This window comes from Maylandia zebra, linkage group LG22 (genome assembly GCF_041146795.1).
Source record: "Maylandia zebra isolate NMK-2024a linkage group LG22, Mzebra_GT3a, whole genome shotgun sequence".
In the NCBI taxonomy this organism is placed as follows: Eukaryota; Metazoa; Chordata; class Actinopteri; order Cichliformes; family Cichlidae; genus Maylandia; species Maylandia zebra.
Genome location: NC_135187.1, coordinates 5,211,647 through 5,232,312, shown reverse-complemented (window position 1 = coordinate 5,232,312; position 20,666 = coordinate 5,211,647). Strand labels below are relative to the sequence as shown.

Here is a 20,666-nt window from a genome sequence, read left to right as displayed (position 1 = left end):
TTACCAGTGGAGGCAAAAACAGTAGCATTTCAAAAGAAAAGAGCTGTTGAGTAAAAATGTGGTTTCTGAAATCAAACAGGAAATGATGTCCTCAGTCACATAAATCCGTCATTTCTGAGAAAATATATTGGGCATTGGGTACATCATTCACCATCTTACAATGCTGTGATTGTAGCGATTCCCCAACTCTGTGTGAATGGTGCTCATGGCCATTGATCAGTGATGACTATCCAGCACATCCACACTTGTAGCTGCAACAGGTTGCTGCCCCATAGCTGTTGGATTCAACAGAGTTCTGATGGTATCTGCTGAGGCTTAGGCCTTAGCACTTATCTGCATTTTGAAATATGCTAGTTTGTCTTTGGTCACTGTCCTGTTCACCTGAAACGCCTTGGTTTTCAGTAGTGTGTGTGGAAACGTTTCAGTAGTAACGGCCCCAAATAACATAAAAACTGTATGTCAGGCGTCAGATGGTTATGAGACGAACTTTGAAACCACACACACAGAGACACGAATATATACATATACATAATTTATTTGATTTTTAGATATTGTTTGAGTAAATTGTTCCAACAGTCATAGAGATTACAAGTTGCATTGATGGACAATAGATATCAAAGAATAATACTCTTTCATAAATTTGAAGGCATTTAAAAAATGGTCTACTATGTTAAAGAAAAAAATCAAGATCTATAACATATTATATACATATGTACATTTTTTGAGCAACATTTACGATCTTGGTGCCTTCTTCACAATACAATGAAAGTAATAAAAATAATAATAATTTGATTTCCTGTGTAGTAACAGACAGATCAAAGTGTCTGCACTCCAGTTTACATTTGTTAAAAACTAAAAAATGGACACGTAATCTTCCGAGCATCACAATTACTCAAAAAAAACTTTGCACCCACTGCTGTCAAACTCCTTTCTGCTTTTACAAGATTGTTGTAAACACAGAGCTTCAATCCAAAGACTGATCAGTGCACGGAGTAATTTGGCCACCTGTATAATCTGTCAGAGCCCTTGTATAAACTCCCATCAGACTGTTTTTAAACCTATCCCTCAATTTTAGCCCCATGCAAAAGTACAGCAGTGGGTTCACACAGCTGTTAAAATAGGCAATGCTCTGTGCTACAGTAAACCAGATTTTCATCACATCATTATCACCATTGATCATTCTCACAAGTTGGAGGCAGTGATAAGGTGCCCAGCACAGGAAGAAGGCAATGACCAAACATGCTATTACACGCAGAGGGCGGGACTTCCCTGACAGACGGGTGCGTCGGATTCCCACCCCAGCCAAGGTATAACAGATTAGAATGACCATAAAAGGAAATATGAAGCCACACAGGAAGCGGATGGAGTAGAGAGCAACTTTGGTGCTGTTGTACCCCTCTGCCTTCTCTTTCGGGTTCACAGAACATTTAGTCAGGTTGTTGTTGTCCATGTACATTTGGCGATGGATGAAGTAGGGAATGCTGAAGAGGATCGCTGCAATCCAGACGCAGACTGCCACCACCCTCGCTGCCGACAGGGTGCGTCGGCGCTTTGTGAAGACTGGCCACCAGATGCAGACCATTCGATCCAGACTGATCACAGCCAGCAGGAACACAGAGCAGAACATGTTGGTGTATTTGAAGAAGCCGGTGAACTTACAGAGGAAGAGGCCAAAAGGCCAGTGGTCTGACAAGAACAGCTTAGTGAGAGAGAAGATTCGTGTGAAGCAGAAGATCAGGTCTGCTATCGCCAAATTCACCAGCCACACATTGGTGACCGTCAGCTGTTGAGGCAGAAGAAAATAAAAGATGGAAAAGAGATAAGAGGAAGAAAAAAAATAGAAAAAATGGAAGAAGCAAGTAACCTGACTGGGATGTTATCTATGCCAATTTATTTATGTCAAAAGCAGTGTGTTAAAAAAGATATAACCACAAGCAGATAAGATAATTTTACAGGTTTAGGTATTATTACCACATATGAAGTTACATTTGGTGTGTGTCAGTTCAAATATCTGCGCGTTTAGAACTCAACCACAAAGAAGCCATTGCACACCAGAGCGTCACTTTGCGAAGGCTACAGCAGATTCATGCTCTGCGAACACGATTCCACTCAGAGGGATGAGAGGGGTTTTCATCCACCCCACACATGCATCCATGTAGTTCTCCAAAATCCTGACTACATGTCACTGAAAGTGGATGACGTAAGCAAGCACATGAGGACAGTGGGATGGAAAAACTCCCGTTTAACAGGAAGAAATCTCTGACAGAAGTAAGCTAAGGGAGGTGCGGCCATTTGCCAAGACCAGTTGCAGGTGATGTGAGGAAGATAGGACAGCCAGACTAAGCGTGGAGGCTTCCTGTGAAGCAAAGGAGGATCCAGAGTAACCTGATCAAGTTCTGATATAAGCCAATCTCGAAAATAGAGATTATACAAGATTTGATGATTATTCAAGATCTTGTATTCAAGAAGAAGGATTTTATACCAGGTTCTTGATTTAACAAGATATTAACCTCAAGTTGTTGTTGTTGTTGTTTTCACAGAGCTTTTGTTAAAAAGATAAATGGCAAGCTCAGAAGGTATTTGAAACATATTATATACTTTATATCCACCTTAAGTTTGAAGCCAGCCACCCAGATCACCATGGAGTTCCCTGTGATTCCGAGCACAACGGTGAGCATTAAGAGGACGATGGTGATATTGTGCACTATGGAATTGATGCCCACCGTAGTTGCCTGGTCATCCTCAGGTTTGAGAGTGTCGGTGAGCAGCGAGGCATTGGGACACATTGTGTGCCTGAGAAGGAAAAAAACAGAAACAGAACAGAAAAAATTAAAAATGGCACCTTTAAGACAGACACAAAAAAAACTATGCACAAAAGAAACATGCAACTTTGCTGCGTTGCTTGAGTGCCTCTCTCTGCATTGATCATATCTTTAAACCACAGTGAAGAAAACCTCTAACAGCCTTTCCTGTGCCTAACAGGAAGACAGATGTGTGCAGCTCTTTTAGGTTAGCCAATAGGCTGGATCCTATGGGCTAAGAGAGATAGAGAAACATCCTCAAACCCCCATCCCAGGGCTTGAGCCTGGGGTGGGACAGGGTTAACTGCCCAGAACCAGTTAACCCAAGTGACCAGTTAAGCAGAGTAAACTGTTGCAGTGATGTCTCTGATGTCATAGGGTTTGTGTTTTTTAAGTTGTTTTTTTTTTCAGTGACTCTTTGTCTGACCCCTCATCCATGACTAATTTGCCTTGGGAGACCCTATAGCAGGGGTTTCCAAACTACGGCCCATATTTAATAGGCCCACAAGAAATTTTATAAAATAGAATATGGCCCCCACTTCAGCTTTTGCTTGAGTGTATTGCATTTCCTAGTTTTAACACCAGGGGGAGCTACTGTTGATCAAGGCAGTTGCTCCATCAAAAAGGACAATCACAGAAGAAATTTACCTCAAGTTACTAAACATGGCAGAACCAAAGAAGCGAAAGGTAGAAAGTGAGTGCAGAAAATTTCAGACATGGTAGGAGAGTGAATATTTCTTCAAAGAATTCAAGGGGAAGTGTGTCTGTTTGATCTGCACTGAAACTGTGGCGGTTATGAAAAGTGTATAATGTACGACGTCATTATGAAATCAAACATCAGGCCTATGCATCCTACACTGGTGCTGAGCAAGAGCAGAAAGTAAAGCAAATGGTAGCTATCCTGCAGGGTCAGCAACAGTTTTTTTTTTCGTGCTCAAAGGTCCAGGAAAAGGCTACAATAGCCAGCATTGAAGTCGCCCAACTCATCGCAAGACATGGCAAGCCTTTTTGAGATGGAGACCTCATAAAATACTGCCACATTAAAGCTGCCTAAATAATGTGTCCGGAAAAAGTGCAGGATTTTTACTCCATTGCATGTGATGAGAGCACTGATGCCACAGACATCGGACAGCTGCTAATTTTTTTGTGGGGAGTGGATGAGAACTTTGGAGTTTCAGAGGAGCTGCTCGATCTTAAGAGTCTAAAAGGCACAACAACGGGTATGGATATTTTTGAAGCTGTCAGACTCAATTCACAAAGTGGGACTTAAATGATGCCACTCAAAAAAAAAAAATATCAGTCTATTTGGCTCAACATACATATGTGAGCAAAGAACCAAAATGAGCGATCTCCAAGAGGTCCTTCGCATCTCAACCACTAAGTTTACTCCAGACCTACCAGCCATCCTTCGGTCCACAGTGCAGCATCAGTGCTCCAACTGAGTGCAATGCCGTTCCCACTTTAGGTGAGTAAAAAATATATTCCACAGTACCTGTGGGTTAATAAGCATGCATGTGCAGGTACACATGCTTTAAATATCAATCACGCGCATCAATTCTGTCACTACCCTGCTTTTTGTGCACCACTTTCTTATATGCGTTTTTTTGTTAACACACAGACTACACACCGCTGTGCACAGCGCACACACAAAGTCAGTTGATGTCATCTGATGCAGATTTGCTCTTTGATCAAGTGACATTCTTCCTATTTGTGGCACAAACAGGAAGCTCCAACCCAGAGGGCGGTGCACTGTTGGACGGACCAATCGGAGTCTGCGCTGCGGGACTGTTTTGATCACGCGGACTGGGAAATGTTTCACGTGGCCGCCAGAGACATTGATGAATACACAGACTCAGTCTGTGGATTTATCAGGAAATGCGTGGAAGATGTCGTCCCATCTAGAACAGTCAAATCCTTCCCAAATCAAAAACCCTGGATTAACGGAGATGTTCGCGCGGCACGGAACACCGCCTTTGCCTCCGCGAACACATCGGACTACAAACACGCACATTACCAACTCCGGAAGACGATCAAAGCAGCCAAACGTGAGTACAGGGACAGGGTGGAACAACAGTTTGACAACCCTCGGAGTATGTGGCAGGGACTAAACACGATCACAGACTTTAGAGGGAAAACCAGCACACCGCAGACCACGGCCTCTCTGTGTGAGGATCTAAACGTATTCTACGCTAGATTCGACACAGCGAACACCATGAGACCGGACAGTGTGCGCACCGCGGATGACGTCAGTGCGCACACTGTGTCTGAGGAGGATGTGCGGAAGTGCTTCAGGAAGGTGAACGCACGCAAAGCTACTGGTCCGGACGGGATTCCCGGCCGCGTCCTCAGGTCATGCGCGGCTCAGCTGGCTGGAGTGTTCACGCACATCTTCAACCTTTCCCTCTCTCTGTCTGTAGTCCCAGCCTGCTTCAGCCACCATCGTCCCTGTACCCAAATCCTCCACCATCTCCTCATTGAACGACTGGCGACCTGTAGCCCTGACCCCCATCGTAAGCAAATGCTTCGAGAAGCTGGTCAGGGACTTCATCTGCTCTGCACTACCCGACTCACTGGACCCTCTACAGTTTGCATACCGCCACAACAGGTCCACTGATGATGCCATAGCCCTGACACTACACACTGCCCTGTCACACCTGGAGAAGAGAGACACGTATGTGAGGATGCTGTTTGTAGATTACAGCTCAGCATTCAATACCATCGTTCCCTCGAAGCTGGACAGGAAACTGCAGGATCTAGGACTGAGCAGCTCCCTCTGCAGCTGGATCCTTAGCTTCCTGTCTGACAGACGCCAGGTGGTCAGACTGGGCAGCATCACCTCATCCCCCATCACACTGAACACTGGTGCTCCACAGGGGTGTGTACTGAGCCCTCTCCTGTACTCACTCTACACCTACGACTGCACAGACACTAACAGCTCCAACATCATTGTGAAGTTTGCGGACGACACTACAGTGGTGGGTCTTATCACCAACGGTGATGAGACGGCTTACAGGGAGGAGGTCAGCGCCCTGACCCACTGGTGTCAAGACAACCATCTCACCCTCAACGTCGCAAAGACAAAGGAGTTGATAGTGGACTTCCGGAGGTGCAGAGAAGTACACACCCCCATCACCATCAACGGCGCTGCTGTGGAGAGAGTGAGCAGCTTCCGGTTCCTTGGCGTACACCTGGCTGAGGATCTTACGTGGTCAGTACACACAAACAAAACAGTGAAGAAGGCGCAGCAGCGCCTCTTCTTTCTCAGGAGACTGAAAAGATTCGGCATGAGCCCCCGCATCCTCAGGACCTTCTATCGCTGTGCCATTGAGAGCATCCTCACTGGATGCATCACCACCTGGTATGGCAACAGCACCGCCTACAACTGCAAAGCTCTCCAGCGAGTAGTGCGGTGCTCTGAACGGATAATTGGAGGTGAGCTTCCCTCCCTCCAAGACATCTACAGGAAGCGGTGCCTGAGGAAAGCGGGGAGGATCATCAAGGACTCCAGTCACCCCAGCCATAAACTGTTCAGACTGCTTCCATCAGGAAGGAGGTTCTGCAGCATCCGGTCCCGTACCAGCAGACTGAGAGACAGCTTTTTCCACCAGGCCATCAGACTGCTGAACACGTCATAGACACCTCAGCTTCACTACTGGAACTTCAACATTATGCACTCCACACTGTATATAAATGCCACTTGTTTTGCACATATTCAACTCTGTATATTTTATATATTTTATTATTATTATTATTATTATTATTATTATTATTATTTTATTTTTTTACTATTTAATTTGTAAAAATGTGTATACACACACACACACACACACACACACACACACACACACACACACACACACGTAGGAAAATATTTAGTATACACATCCAGAAATGCATACACTATTATATATTGTACATATATTTATTAGTTTCAGGTTGGCCATTCTTGTATTTTGCTCGTTTGTGTTGTTGTGTTTGCACATCTCTGTTGCTTGTGGGGCTCGCACACAAGAATTTCACTCGCATGTGCTGTGCCAGTGTGCCTGCACATGTGATGTGACAATAAAAAGTGATTTGATTTGATTTGAAGTGGCATCGGATCAGCACCGCAGCTGGATGCCCCGATTTACATACCCAGTGCAGATGACACTCACCAGAATAATTTACTAAAATTATATGCACTCCTGTTATTAAGTCCAGTTCAGTCTGTTAATGTTGATAACTGTTTCAAATGAACGTTAATAGGTGTGTTGCTAAGCCTAATAACTTAAATATTGTTGAATATATTTAAAGTTTTGTCTTTAATTATATTCAACAATATAACATATTTGACCACTTTTAATTGATTTTTCTAACTTTAATACACTAAAGTTTAGACTATATACCTAATTTCTAGTAAGTGGCCCAGCCCCTCCTATATTTTTATGTATGTGGCCCTCGGTGAAAAAAGTTTGGACACCCCTGCCCTAAAGGGACCCAACTGGGCCTGAGAACATAGCTCCTGGATCCTTATGATACACAAACCCCTCTACCACACTTTGCCAAAAATATTAGTTCAATCTTATAAAGTCCAGTAACGCGCTTCTCGTGTTCTTTGGCAAACTGATGACATTTTCTCAGTTGTCATTTTCCATGGATTTTGTTACAGTTTTGAGGAAGGAAAGATGTAGTGTCCACAAATATTTTTCAGTGAATAAATTATTTTTGGACATCTATCCTCAATGTAACAACATATTAGTGACTGAGCGAATGTACCGACAAAGTGTTTTTTTTTCTTCCCTCAAAATCTTCTAGCAGAGACTTGTGGTCTCCGTTAAACTACAGTGAAAATTTTCATATCTTTCTATTTTTTCTTTTTAACTTACTGTCAATTAAATGTGTACCGGACTTCAATCAAAGAAACAAAACACAATGCCTTCTTTGGTTAGTTTAGGCTCACGGTGAGCATCATTGTTCTGATATACCATAGAGAGGAAGATTATTTTGAACAGGTGAACAAGGCAGGAAAACTCACTGTTTATAAACCCTACAGTAACGGTAGCAAGTATTTGTCTTAATGGAGGAATAAAAATTGAGAAATCTGAGCAAGACAAAGTTTTGTACCTGAAATGTTGAACTGATGTTAGAGCTGAGGCGTTGGTTAAGTCTTAGTGAACAGAGGCAGAAGTGGAGATGCACACTAATGTTCATCTGTGCTGTGGTTACATCAAGTTTGGCTGTTATCTACTTTCTGTCAAATTTGTGTACTATACACACGAACACCACTTCCTCTTTTTCTTCTCATCATGTGTTTTTCTTTATCGTCCTTTAAAGACATGAACACATAAAAGACCTTTCTTTCTGCATGCATAGCATTTTTGTTTTATTTTATTGTTTCCTGTTTACAACCACATTCATGCCACCTCCCTGATTGTCAGACACACAGCTGCCCAAGCATAGATAATGTCAGAGGTTGCAGAATTAAGACCCAAATGCAGAAAAATAATAATTGAGGGGTATTGAGTAATTGAGGGGTCATTTCCGCGATGCACGTATCGAGGCTTGCTTCTGTAACCCATGTGAAATACAGGGCTGCAAAATCCCTTTTTGTAATCTAAGGCTATAGCCTGTTATTGTCACAAGGGGGCGCTGTGATGCAGTCTTGTGTTCTGACGACCTTGCGTCTAGTGCGCAGGAAGTATTACCTCTCTCTTCCTGTGAGATCTTCCCTCTGATGGCGGTCAAGTACGTGTCGGAGCGCATGGAAAAAGTATCTTGGTATGCAATACTGCAACCCGGTTAATGAGACCAGATTGTTTTACGTATAAATGCTAATAAGGTACTCTTTTATTAGGCCCCGAACTCTGACCACAAAGGGAATAACGTCTGTCAAGTTATTTGTGTCTGAAAATCCCGGTGAGTCACGTGCTTTCGTTAGCTACCTGTTAAGTTAGATAATGTATTTCACTAGCCGATTCAGCTCAGAAACCTTTGAACAAAAACCAATCGGGAGCTATGAGAATCTGGCGTGTTGTTTCACTTCTCCTGTTGTTCTTTACAGTGTGTTATAAGTGTTGAATGCTTTGAGCTAAACGATGCCGATGCTAGATGCGATGCGATGCTAGCTGCTAATAGCTGTTAGCCACCCCACCCCGCTGAAGCCATATTCCGATCGGGGAGGTATTCAAGTAGAAGCAATAGCTCTGTTTATATTAGAATGGTTATGTCTTAATAGATATGAGCATATTTCAAGTTTAATAGTATTTGCACTGAATTAAGTTACATTTTCTTGTAAGCCTTAAGGATGAATGTCACTTTCATTGCTATGACTGTTTACATTACTGTTTAAGCTGCTGATGTTCTTTGTTGTGATATAATTTTGATAAAATTGTTGATACTGGTACAAACAAGTTACTGTAACTCTTGTAACTTGGTAAAGCTAAAGGGAATGCCATTTGTGATTAATACATTTGGAAAAGAAGTTAATGAGCTCATGTTAAGAACACAAAATGGGAAAAGAAATTGATTGTTCTGCACTGTTTGTGTAGATTGGTTTTTTTGAACTACTAGAAGGATTCTGGAGAACCACTGACGGCGAGAACAGCCCAAATGAGATCCTGGATGATCGTGAAATGGTGTGGCCAGCCATGCGATCGGATTGTGGGATTTGCCTGAGAAACTGATTCAAGCAACCCTGGATTACAGATAAGCCCTATGCACTACTTTTCCTACCCGGATAATAGGGTTTGCACACTGACAATTCCCCTACAGTACACCTGTTTGGGTTTTCAACGACTTTAAAGGACAATTCAGACTGGACAATTCAAACTTCACAACAGGAACACTTTAATCTGTTTCATTCATTCCCAAGAGCTCTGATACTGTTCAGTATAAATCTTCCATTTAAATGTCTTTATTTTGTTTTGTTTTACATGTATTCACCTTTAAAATGCACTATTAGTGTGCAATTTGGGTTATTGTGTTGTATATGTATATAAATGGTACTGAGGCAATAAAGGTCCCAGTTATTCACTTCCAAGCCAACTCCTTTTGTGAGTCCCCAAAACAAAACCTCCTCCTGAACCTAGAAAGATGTCTAGGGTCTCTATTTGACGTGAGAGTGTACTGGTCCTGAGTAGAGGCGCTACACAAAACGTGGCGAGCCAGCCAGGAGGTTTAATTCCTTTTATTTTGGAAGTTGAGCAACTGGTGCTTTCATGCCTTTTGGGTCAAATCATTACAATTGTCCATGACATTCTGGGTTGGAGCAATAAGACAACATGGATGTAATCCAAAGTGAAGGTGTCAAAGTACCTAACTCTGTCCTAGTAGGAGGGTTAACAGGCGATGAGGTTGACAATGAGGTTATTGATTACTTAGGGCAGTTTGGTTCTATTGGAAGAGTAATCAAAGTAACTAGCACAGAGGCACAGTTTAAAAACACAGCCATTGTGGAGTTCCAATCAGGTGAACCAGTCCAGTTCCTTAAGGATAGCTTGCCTTGCAAAAGACAAAGCCGTAACCCAAGTGTTGTCCATCATATCCAGCTTCTGTCTGCGCTGTATGCTGCAGACAGGGGTTCATGTTTAACCCATTCTTACCTAACTGAACTGAAAGGGCTTGCTAAACTGAGTGGTGCAGATTTTGAGAAGGTTTTACTAGATGAGCTGGCCAGAATGAAGAAGTCCACTGAGAGTGATCCCGCAGTTGGACCAAATGTAACAGTGCCTAATCAGAATCTGCAGCTCACTAGTGACACAGACCAAGATGAGCCAGCCATCATAGAGCATCAAAGTTCTCTTAAACTGGGCAGTGATTTAACCCACTTGCCTGAGCATGACTCTCACTCATCCTCTCCAAGTGTAGAAGTGACTCCCTCGCACAGAAAAACCACTATCTACTTACCACCTGAACAGCTCACTACACCTGAAGTACAGAGAGTAGTAGTTGAGCATGTTATTAAGAACAATGAAATGCCTTCTCAAGGTCATGCAAAGCTCAGGCCCTTCTCGGGGAAAACCCCTTGCTCTACTTTCGAAGCTGATTATGATACGTGGCGCAACAATGTTGAATTCCACCTCATAGATTGTACCATATCTGACAAACATATGGTAAGGAAAATAGTTGAGAGCCTTCTTCCACCAGCTGCTAACATTGTAAAGCACCTTGGTCATAACGCTTCTCCCCATGACTATCTCAGCCTTCTTGACTCAGCGTATGGTACTGTTGATGATGGGGATGAGCTTTTTGCCAAATTCCTGAGCACAAACCAGAACTCAGGTGAAAAGCCTTCTGCCTATTTACAGCGGTTGCAGATAACCCTGAGTAAAGTCATTAAAAGAGGTGGCATCACTACAAATGATTCAGATCGCCAACTGCTTAAACAGTTTTGTAGAGGTTGCTGGAACAACAGCTTGATCACAACCTTGCAGCTTGAGCAGAAGAAGGACAAGCCACCTTCATTTCCAGAGTTGCTCCTCATGCTACGTACTGAGGAGGACCGGCAAGCGGCAAAGTCCAGCCGAATGAAACAGCACTTAGGCATTTCTAAACCTAAGGCACATTTGAACTCCCTTGAAGTAGGAGAGTATGTCACTGATGATACAGACGTATCAGCTGTTAATGATAGGCTAGTGCCTTTTGATGCACATAAGTTAGAAAGGAAACTTGCAAAGCTACAAGCCCAAGTGGCTTCACTGAAAGCATCAGCTATTGACAGTTCAAGCCAGAACTCTGACAAGCCAAATAAGAAAACCAAACCTAAGTTCAAGATTCTTCCTAAAGAGAAATCTGACCCAAGTGAGACTAAGCCCACTAAGAAGCCACGCCCATGGTACTGCTTCAGGTGCGGCGAGGATGGTCATATTGCTCCCTCTTGCAGCAATGAACCAAACCCTGAACTAGTTGAAATGAAACGTAAGGAGTTCAACCAAAAACTACAAGTCTGGGAGGAACAGAATATGTCAGCTTTAAACTAAAATCAGTTTCTGGGGAGGGACTACCAGGAACTGAAAGTAATCATGAACGTCCCAAACCGGAGCCTCAGAGCAAAGTATCTTCTCTCTCTCGTGCAGCACGACCCCAGATTAGGTTACCCAAGGGACTTGTAGGACAGAAATGTACAGCAAATGTTACCGTGTCGGGAGTCAATTGCAGTTGTCTCCTTGACACTGGGTCTCAAGTGACCACAGTGTCCGCTTCATTTTACAACACCAATCTTTCAGAACATCCCATTCAGCCTATCAGTGGCCTGGATGTTGAGGCTGCTAGTGGCCAAAATGTTCCTTACTTGGGATACATACCCATCAGCCTTAAGTTTCCAAAAAGCTTTATTGAAACTGAGCCTGAGGTTTCTAGCCTTGCTTTAGTAGTACCTGACTTACGCTCTAACTGTGACTTGCCTGTGCTGATTGGGACAAATGCACTTGATGTTCTGTACGACGAATATTGTCAAGGTAAAGATCCCAATGATTTGTCGTCGGTCTATGGCTACAGGCAGATCCTCCGTACACTCAAGGTCAGGAGAGAGATAAACCTAGCCGGAAACGATGGCTTTGTAACTCTTAAGGGCAAGGTGCAACACGTAGTACCAGCTCAAGGGAGGGTCCTCCTTGAAGGCTGTGTCAGATCCAGCAGTGCTGGTGAATGTGCCATTGTTGAACAGCCAACGACATCCACCTTACCAGGGGGAATTTTTGTGGAGTGCTGTCTTGTCACTTTGCCCAAGAAGCATCCTCATAGGTTACCTATATGGGTGAGAAATGAAACTGAGCATGACGTAACACTGCCTTCTAGATGTGTCATTGCAGAGCTCCATAGTCCTGCAAAGATATATGAAGAATCACCCATTTCAACCAAAAATGATGACACTGTGAAATGTTGTAATGTTACTGCACAGCCAGTTGATGAACCTGCTCACCCAGATTTGACATTTGACTTTGGCAATTCTCCCCTCCCGCAGGAGTGGAAAGAGAGGGTTACCCAGCGTCTAAGTGCCTATGCTGATGTTTTTGCCCAGCATGATTTGGATCTTGGACATGTATCTAAAGTCACACATCACATAAACTTAAAGGACGAAGCACCCTTTAAGCAAAAGTCCAGGCCAATCCACCCAAATGATTATGAAGCTGTGAGGAAGCACTTGCAAGCACTCCTTGATGCAGGAGTAATCCGTGAATCAGAGTCCCCTTATGCTTCACCGATTGTGGTGGTTAAAAAGAAGAATGGAGAGGTCCGTCTTTGTATTGATTATCGTAAGCTCAATGCGTTAACAATACGAGATGCGTACGCACTTCCAAACCTTGAAGAGGCTTTCTCAGCCCTTGCTGGATCCAAATGGTTTTCAGTAATGGATCTCAAGTCTGGTTATTACCAGATTGAGATGGAGGAATGTGATAAGCCCAAGACAGCTTTTGTGTGCCCCTTGGGATTTTACGAGTTTAACCGTATGCCCCAGGGGATCACCAACGCTCCCAGCACCTTCCAGCGCTTAATGGAACGGTGTATGGGCAGCCTCAATCTGAAAGAAGTTCTGGTGTTCATAGATGACATCATCGTGTTCTCCAGCACTTTGGAGGAACATGAAACCAGGCTTCTACGTGTCCTTCAGCAACTGAGAGAATATGGGTTGAAACTTTCTCCCAAAAAGTGCTCCTTCTTCCAAAGTTCTGTGCGATACCTAGGACACATCGTGTCTACCAAAGGTGTAGAGACCGATCCTGAGAAGGTCAGAGCTCTCAAAACCTGGCCAAGACCCCAGACGCTCAGTGACCTCAAGTCTTTCCTAGGCTTTGCAGGGTACTATCGACGGTTTGTGAAGGACTATTCAAAAATTGTCAAACCCCTGAATGATCTTACCAAAGGCTACCCACCATACAGGAAGGGCAGAAAGGTGACACCCGGTCCTAGCGGATACTTGAACCCTAAAGAGCCTCTTTCCAGCCGTTGGACACCTGCTTGTCAGGAAGCTTTTGAGGTAATCATAGAGAAACTGACATCAGCTCCAGTGCTTGGATATGCTAACCCAAAATTACCATACGTCCTCCATACTGATGCGAGCACCTCTGGGTTAGGGGCAGCCTTGTATCAAGAACAGGATGGTGAAGTGAGGGTTATTGCCTACGCAAGTAGAGGACTTTCACCCAGTGAAAAGCGGTATCCAGCTCATAAACTGGAATTTCTTGCATTAAAGTGGTCCATTGTAGAGAAGTTCCAAGATTATCTCTACGGGAACACATTCACGGTTTTAACGGACAACAACCCATTGACCTATGTTTTGAAGTCAGCCAAGCTCGATGCTGCCAGCTACCGCTGGTTGGCCGCTCTCTCCACCTTCGACTTTAATATTAAGTATCGTGCTGGTAAGAGCAATCAAGATGCAGATGGCCTCTCTAGGCGGCCACATGATACTGTGGATGATGACTATGCTTCTCTTGAAGAAAAAGAGCGAATGAAACAATTCGCTTCCCATCATCTCTCTTCATCTCCCAACAGACAAGATGTGACAGCTGACACATTCAGTGTCTTGTGCCACCGTCATCTCTTAGGTGAATCTGACAATAGCCTACCTTCTATCACTTTGGTAGAGTCCCTTGCTCTACATACCGATGCGGTGCCAGACGTCTACGCAGATGATGGAACATTAGGTTGTTCTGTCATACCTACCTATAGTGAGGTAGAACTCCAACAGCATCAGAGGTCTGACCCAATTATTGGGTATGTGGTCAACATGTTAGAAAATGGAGGTGAAGCAAATTCCAATCCTAACTCTGCATCCTTAGAGCTTAAACTAATGCTCAAAGAGTGGAAACGTTTGGAACTGAAAAATGGTCTCCTCTACAGAACCCGCAAATCAGGTGAAAATGTCACCTTTCAGCTTGTCGTCCCTGAGTCTTTAAGGTCCACCATTCTCACTTGCCTTCATGACGACATGGGGCATATGGGTTTGGAAAGAACCCTCGACTTGGTTAGGTCAAGATTTTATTGGCCTAAAATGGCAACTGATGTAGAGAGAAAGATTAAGTCTTGCGGACGTTGTGTTAGAAGAAAGACTCTTCCTGAAAGAGCAGCACCTCTTGTGAGTATCCAAACAACCCGTCCCATGGAACTGGTATGCATGGACTATTTATCCTTGGAGCCTGACAGTCACAACACCAAAGACATTCTGGTCATAACTGATCATTTCACCAAATACGCTGTTGCTATGCCAACAAAAGACCAAAAGGCTACAACAGTTGCGAAGTGTCTTTGGGAGCAGTTTCTGGTGCATTATGGTTTTCCTGAGCGCCTGCTTAGTGATCAGGGCAGGGATTTTGAGTCCCAACTCATTAAAGAGCTCTGTGCCCTAGCTGGTATCACGAAGGTGCGCACCAGTCCTTATCATCCACGGGGAAACCCAGTTGAACGGTTCAACCGAACTCTTCTTGGCATGTTAGGAACTCTACAAGACAAAGAGAAAACTCATTGGCGCGATTATGTGAAACCACTAACTCACGCCTATAATTGCACCAAGAACGAGACCACTGGGTTTAGCCCATACGAGTTAATGTTTGGTCGCCAGCCGAGGCTTCCCGTGGATATTGCATTCTGCCTGCCAGTTAAAGATGGCTCTCCTACATCTCACTCTCAGTATGTGAGAGCTCTGAAGGCTCGCCTTCAAGAGAGCTATCAGATCGCTGCCAAAAACTCTCAGAAGGTTGCTGAACGGAATAAACGCCGTTTTGACAAAACTGTCAGGGAGTCAACTTTGGAGAAAGGTGATCAAGTGCTAGTGCGGAACCTGCGACTTCGGAATAAACACAAACTTGCAGATAAGTGGGAGTCAACCATGTACAGAGTGGTGGAAAAGATGGTAGACCTACCTGTGTATGTTGTACAGCCTATGAATGGAGATGGTCCTATTCGAACTCTTCACAGGGATCTCTTACTCCCTTGTGGTGACTTATCTGAAGCTGAGGAAGTTGACCAGGTCAAGCCAAAGAGTTGCAGGCCAAGAACGAGGCGCAGTCAGCCTCTGTTACTGGAGGAGCAATCAGAATCTGAAGACGACTCACCTGTCTATCCTAGGCAGTCTTCTGTCATTCCTGGAAAGTTGGTTCAGGTGTTTGAAATCCCGAAGAGACGACAGCAAACCGGAAAAACAGTACCGGAGGGTAGTTGTATACCAGCTACGCCAGCAGACTGTGTAAACCCTCAGCCTCAGAATGAGCCTTGCAGAGGCAGCTCCCCTTTGCTGCCTGCAGAGCCTGTAGGGGTACCTCCTGAAGTAGCTGAAGGAGAGGAGCCAGATGTTGTGGCTGAGCAACACCCTACTGAAGACGATGTAACTTTACCAACTATGACTAATCAAAAATCAGCTGTGGCCGAAGACAGCATTGATGTACCGTCCATTGATGTAGAGGCTCCTATAGCTACGGAAACCATTGATCTGAACCCACAAACCCCTGAGGTAGCTCTGGAGCATAAGGAAACTGTTGACAGTGGAGAAAAAAATGACCATGTTCGTAAGTCAGAAAGGACACGTCGACCACCAAGGCGCTTCCATTATCCTGAGTTGGGAAATCCCTTAATTTCCTTTGCGCAGAGCCTCATAGAGAGCTTTAACCAAGCACTTTATACAATAGGTGACTATGAGAGTTCATCTGTAGACCACAGCGTGACGCATGAAGGGGCTCATGCTGGGTCAAAGGGGGAGGGTGTAACCCATGTGAAATACAGGGCTGCAAAATCCCTTTTTGTAATCTAAGGCTATAGCCTGTTATTGTCACAAGGGGGCGCTGTGATGCAGTCTTGTGTTCTGACGACCTTGCGTCTAGTGCGCAGGAAGTATTACCTCTCTCTTCCTGTGAGATCTTCCCTCTGATGGCGGTCAAGTACGTGTCGGAGCGCATGGAAAAAGTATCTTGGTATGCAATACTGCAACCCGGTTAATGAGACCAGATTGTTTTACGTATAAATGCTAATAAGGTACTCTTTTATTAGGCCCCGAACTCTGACCACAAAGGGAATAACGTCTGTCAAGTTATTTGTGTCTGAAAATCCCGGTGAGTCACGTGCTTTCGTTAGCTACCTGTTAAGTTAGATAATGTATTTCACTAGCCGATTCAGCTCAGAAACCTTTGAACAAAAACCAATCGGGAGCTATGAGAATCTGGCGTGTTGTTTCACTTCTCCTGTTGTTCTTTACAGTGTGTTATAAGTGTTGAATGCTTTGAGCTAAACGATGCCGATGCTAGATGCGATGCGATGCTAGCTGCTAATAGCTGTTAGCCACCCCACCCCGCTGAAGCCATATTCCGATCGGGGAGGTATTCAAGTAGAAGCAATAGCTCTGTTTATATTAGAATGGTTATGTCTTAATAGATATGAGCATATTTCAAGTTTAATAGTATTTGCACTGAATTAAGTTACATTTTCTTGTAAGCCTTAAGGATGAATGTCACTTTCATTGCTATGACTGTTTACATTACTGTTTAAGCTGCTGATGTTCTTTGTTGTGATATAATTTTGATAAAATTGTTGATACTGGTACAAACAAGTTACTGTAACTCTTGTAACTTGGTAAAGCTAAAGGGAATGCCATTTGTGATTAATACATTTGGAAAAGAAGTTAATGAGCTCATGTTAAGAACACAAAATGGGAAAAGAAATTGATTGTTCTGCACTGTTTGTGTAGATTGGTTTTTTTGAACTACTAGAAGGATTCTGGAGAACCACTGACGGCGAGAACAGCCCAAATGAGATCCTGGATGATCGTGAAATGGTGTGGCCAGCCATGCGATCGGATTGTGGGATTTGCCTGAGAAACTGATTCAAGCAACCCTGGATTACAGATAAGCCCTATGCACTACTTTTCCTACCCGGATAATAGGGTTTGCACACTGACAATTCCCCTACAGTACACCTGTTTGGGTTTTCAACGACTTTAAAGGACAATTCAGACTGGACAATTCAAACTTCACAACAGGAACACTTTAATCTGTTTCATTCATTCCCAAGAGCTCTGATACTGTTCAGTATAAATCTTCCATTTAAATGTCTTTATTTTGTTTTGTTTTACATGTATTCACCTTTAAAATGCACTATTAGTGTGCAATTTGGGTTATTGTGTTGTATATGTATATAAATGGTACTGAGGCAATAAAGGTCCCAGTTATTCACTTCCAAGCCAACTCCTTTTGTGAGTCCCCAAAACAAAACCTCCTCCTGAACCTAGAAAGATGTCTAGGGTCTCTATTTGACGTGAGAGTGTACTGGTCCTGAGTAGAGGCGCTACACTTCATTTATGGGAGGAGCTGAAAATGACGTCCGAAGCCTCGTTGCCCGGCTGTACCACGTGACTGGTTCAGGAAGTGGTTCGAACTTTGCCGAACCTTTGACAGCAATATAAACCCCTCAGACTTCATTCAAAATGTGGGTGTTTGATGGAGAGTTGCAGTTAGTGAGTTTGGAGACAGTTTGGAGGTTTATGAGAGTGAGGAGAGAAAGTCAGGAGAGAATGGAGCCAGCTAAGAAGAGGAGGATGTCCTCCCCTGTGTGGGAACATTTTGATCTTATATCTCCCAACAAGGTATGTAAATTTCTACAGAAGATGTATTTTCATAATACTGATGGTGCAATACAATTTATGTTAAGCGCCTTTACTTTTGTACAAGGTGAAGTGTTTGCTATGTGCCAGGGAGCTGGGATATAACAACAACACCTCATCCATGCTTAGGCACTACAGAGCTTTGCATGAGAATAAGGGGAACACCGATTGTGGAGCAAGACCAGGTGAGCCATCAAATGATAATATAGCATGCAGTAATGTAACTAAATGATATAACAATATTATACAACTGTAATAAGTTACGTGTGTGATATTTATATTAGCGCTTTGTTTTTGTTGTCTTTCCTCAGGAGAACAATCTCAAATAGATGAAGACCTGGTCAGCATGGTGATTGAGGACTCCCAGCCATTTAGCATTGTGGAGGACAAAGGATTTAAAAGATTTGATAAATCATTAAATCCTAGCTATGTTCTCCCCACTAAAAAGGTCATAAAAGCAGTGAAAATTTAGTTTTTACAGAATAAAATGTGAACAGGCAGGACTGAGGCTCAAAGCCTCAGTGTGTAGCTGTCCATACCTCAACGTTACAAAAGCACAACCACTGTCCACACCACAACCACACCTCACAGTAAATGATCATTTCCATTTTAAGCATTTCCAAATGATCATTTTCCATACTGCCACTATAAATATACACAGTATACTGCCATCACTACGATATACATGTTTTACACACTCCTTTTGTTGTTGACATTTACAGGCTGTGTGCGAAAGGCCACACCCGTCAAATTCATGCCAACTAATATTTTTACGTCCTGTAGATGTCCTACTAGAGCAAATGAAGCTTCAAGACGCTTTGCGCTGGGGTGAACCAATTGGATGAAAAGCTTCAGTGCTTCAGGAAGCTTCATCTGCCCATCACTAGTTGCCGGAGCAAGCCGTGTGGATTTAACAAAGGACCCAAGATGCAGATATGCAGTGAAGTGAGAGGGCTTTATTGACACAGAACCCGAGTGATAACAAACAAAAGGCGAAAAACCAAAGTTAAAAATACACTACACTGGGAAAACTAAAACCTAAACAACAAACCTGAACACGAGAGAAAGCAACTTGCAGGGAGAATTCACAGGATGCCAGCGGGAGATTCACAGACAAGAAAACACCAAATAACACAGACGAACCAGCAACTAACAGAGGCAGACACGAGGTTTAAATACACAGAAGGATAACGAGGGAATGAGACACAAAAGGAGGGCACAGCTGGGAGTAATCAGACCTGACGAACCAGGGGAAAGTAAACTGAACACACTGAGATCAGACACGGACCTTCAATGTAAAACAGGAAACACACACACACACACGGACACAGACTCAGAGACGCAGACTAACACAGAGACCTTACAACACAAAAGGGGATACACAGGCAAGGATGACACCAAACAGGGAACACAACTAAACCCAGGGAAACCAAAACACCCCATATGGAAAAGATATATATAAATCTTATAAAGTTTGTATCTGTCTTGTGTGAAACTTGTATGAAAAGCATACAAGAGTGAAAACATATATAAGATCCCTTGAAAAATTATATAATGAAACTTGTATGTTTTGGATACTTACTAAAACAATATATGAAAGTAATAAGAAAGTGGCCACTTTCATGAGTAATCACATATAAGTTTTTACTATTTCTTTTCCATATGGGACCACAGTCACAATACATAAAACTATCAAAAGTAAAAGTACCAGGACCATGACAAAAACAAAATGAAACTAATAAAAGTATCAAGAAACAAAAACTATGGCTCATGTTGAAATCTATAAACCAAGATCTCTAAATATTAAAACTCAGGTTATAGTCTAAGGATGGTCTTACATCCCACCCCAAGTGAACGCAGGTACCACCTCTGAAAACTGAGGAAGTTCAGGGTCTCTCCAGGGATGCTCAGGACTTTCTATACAGGTGCTGTGGAAAGCATCTTCACGCAGAACATCATGTCCTGGTATGGAAACAGCTGTTTCCCAGATCACTTGTAAGGCATTTTAAAAAAGTACAGCCTCTTTCAAGGTTCAACCCTGATTCATGGATTATTTGTAGCTGAAAACATTCTTCTCCAGTCTTCATAGGGGTTGGAAATTAAATATCAGTCCTTTCAGCTACTACAGTTTCCAAAGATTTAGGAATTCTTTTTTCTTTTTTTAATGCAAGATTTAAAAAAAAGAAAAACTCTTGCTGTGAGAGCTTAATGGAGTAAATAATGTTCTACAGTAGTCCTAAATTACATAACTTTCCCCAAAAGAGCCACAAAGATAAGATAAAGATGTTAACAATGCTGTT

General features: G+C 43.2%; 1 protein-coding gene across 2 annotated transcripts; it reads right to left on the bottom strand.

Moving 5' to 3' along the window:
• Positions 1–597: 597 nt before the first annotated feature.
• On the bottom strand, positions 598–19,503 carry LOC101485800 (formyl peptide receptor 2). 2 transcript variants are annotated; one of them, XM_076879424.1, is made up of 3 exons: positions 19,418–19,503; positions 2,610–2,793; positions 598–1,783 (listed from the first exon to the last, which is right to left on the bottom strand). In XM_076879424.1, the coding sequence occupies exons 2-3, from the start codon at positions 2,784–2,786 to the stop codon at positions 965–967; spliced, it is 996 nt and encodes a 331-aa protein (XP_076735539.1). In that variant the 5' UTR covers positions 2,787–2,793; positions 19,418–19,503; the 3' UTR covers positions 598–964. The 2 variants fall into 2 exon arrangements, with proteins under 2 accessions (XP_076735539.1, XP_014266512.1); XM_014411026.2 differs by having other exon boundaries at positions 2,724–2,793.
• Positions 19,504–20,666: the final 1,163 nt, after the last annotated feature.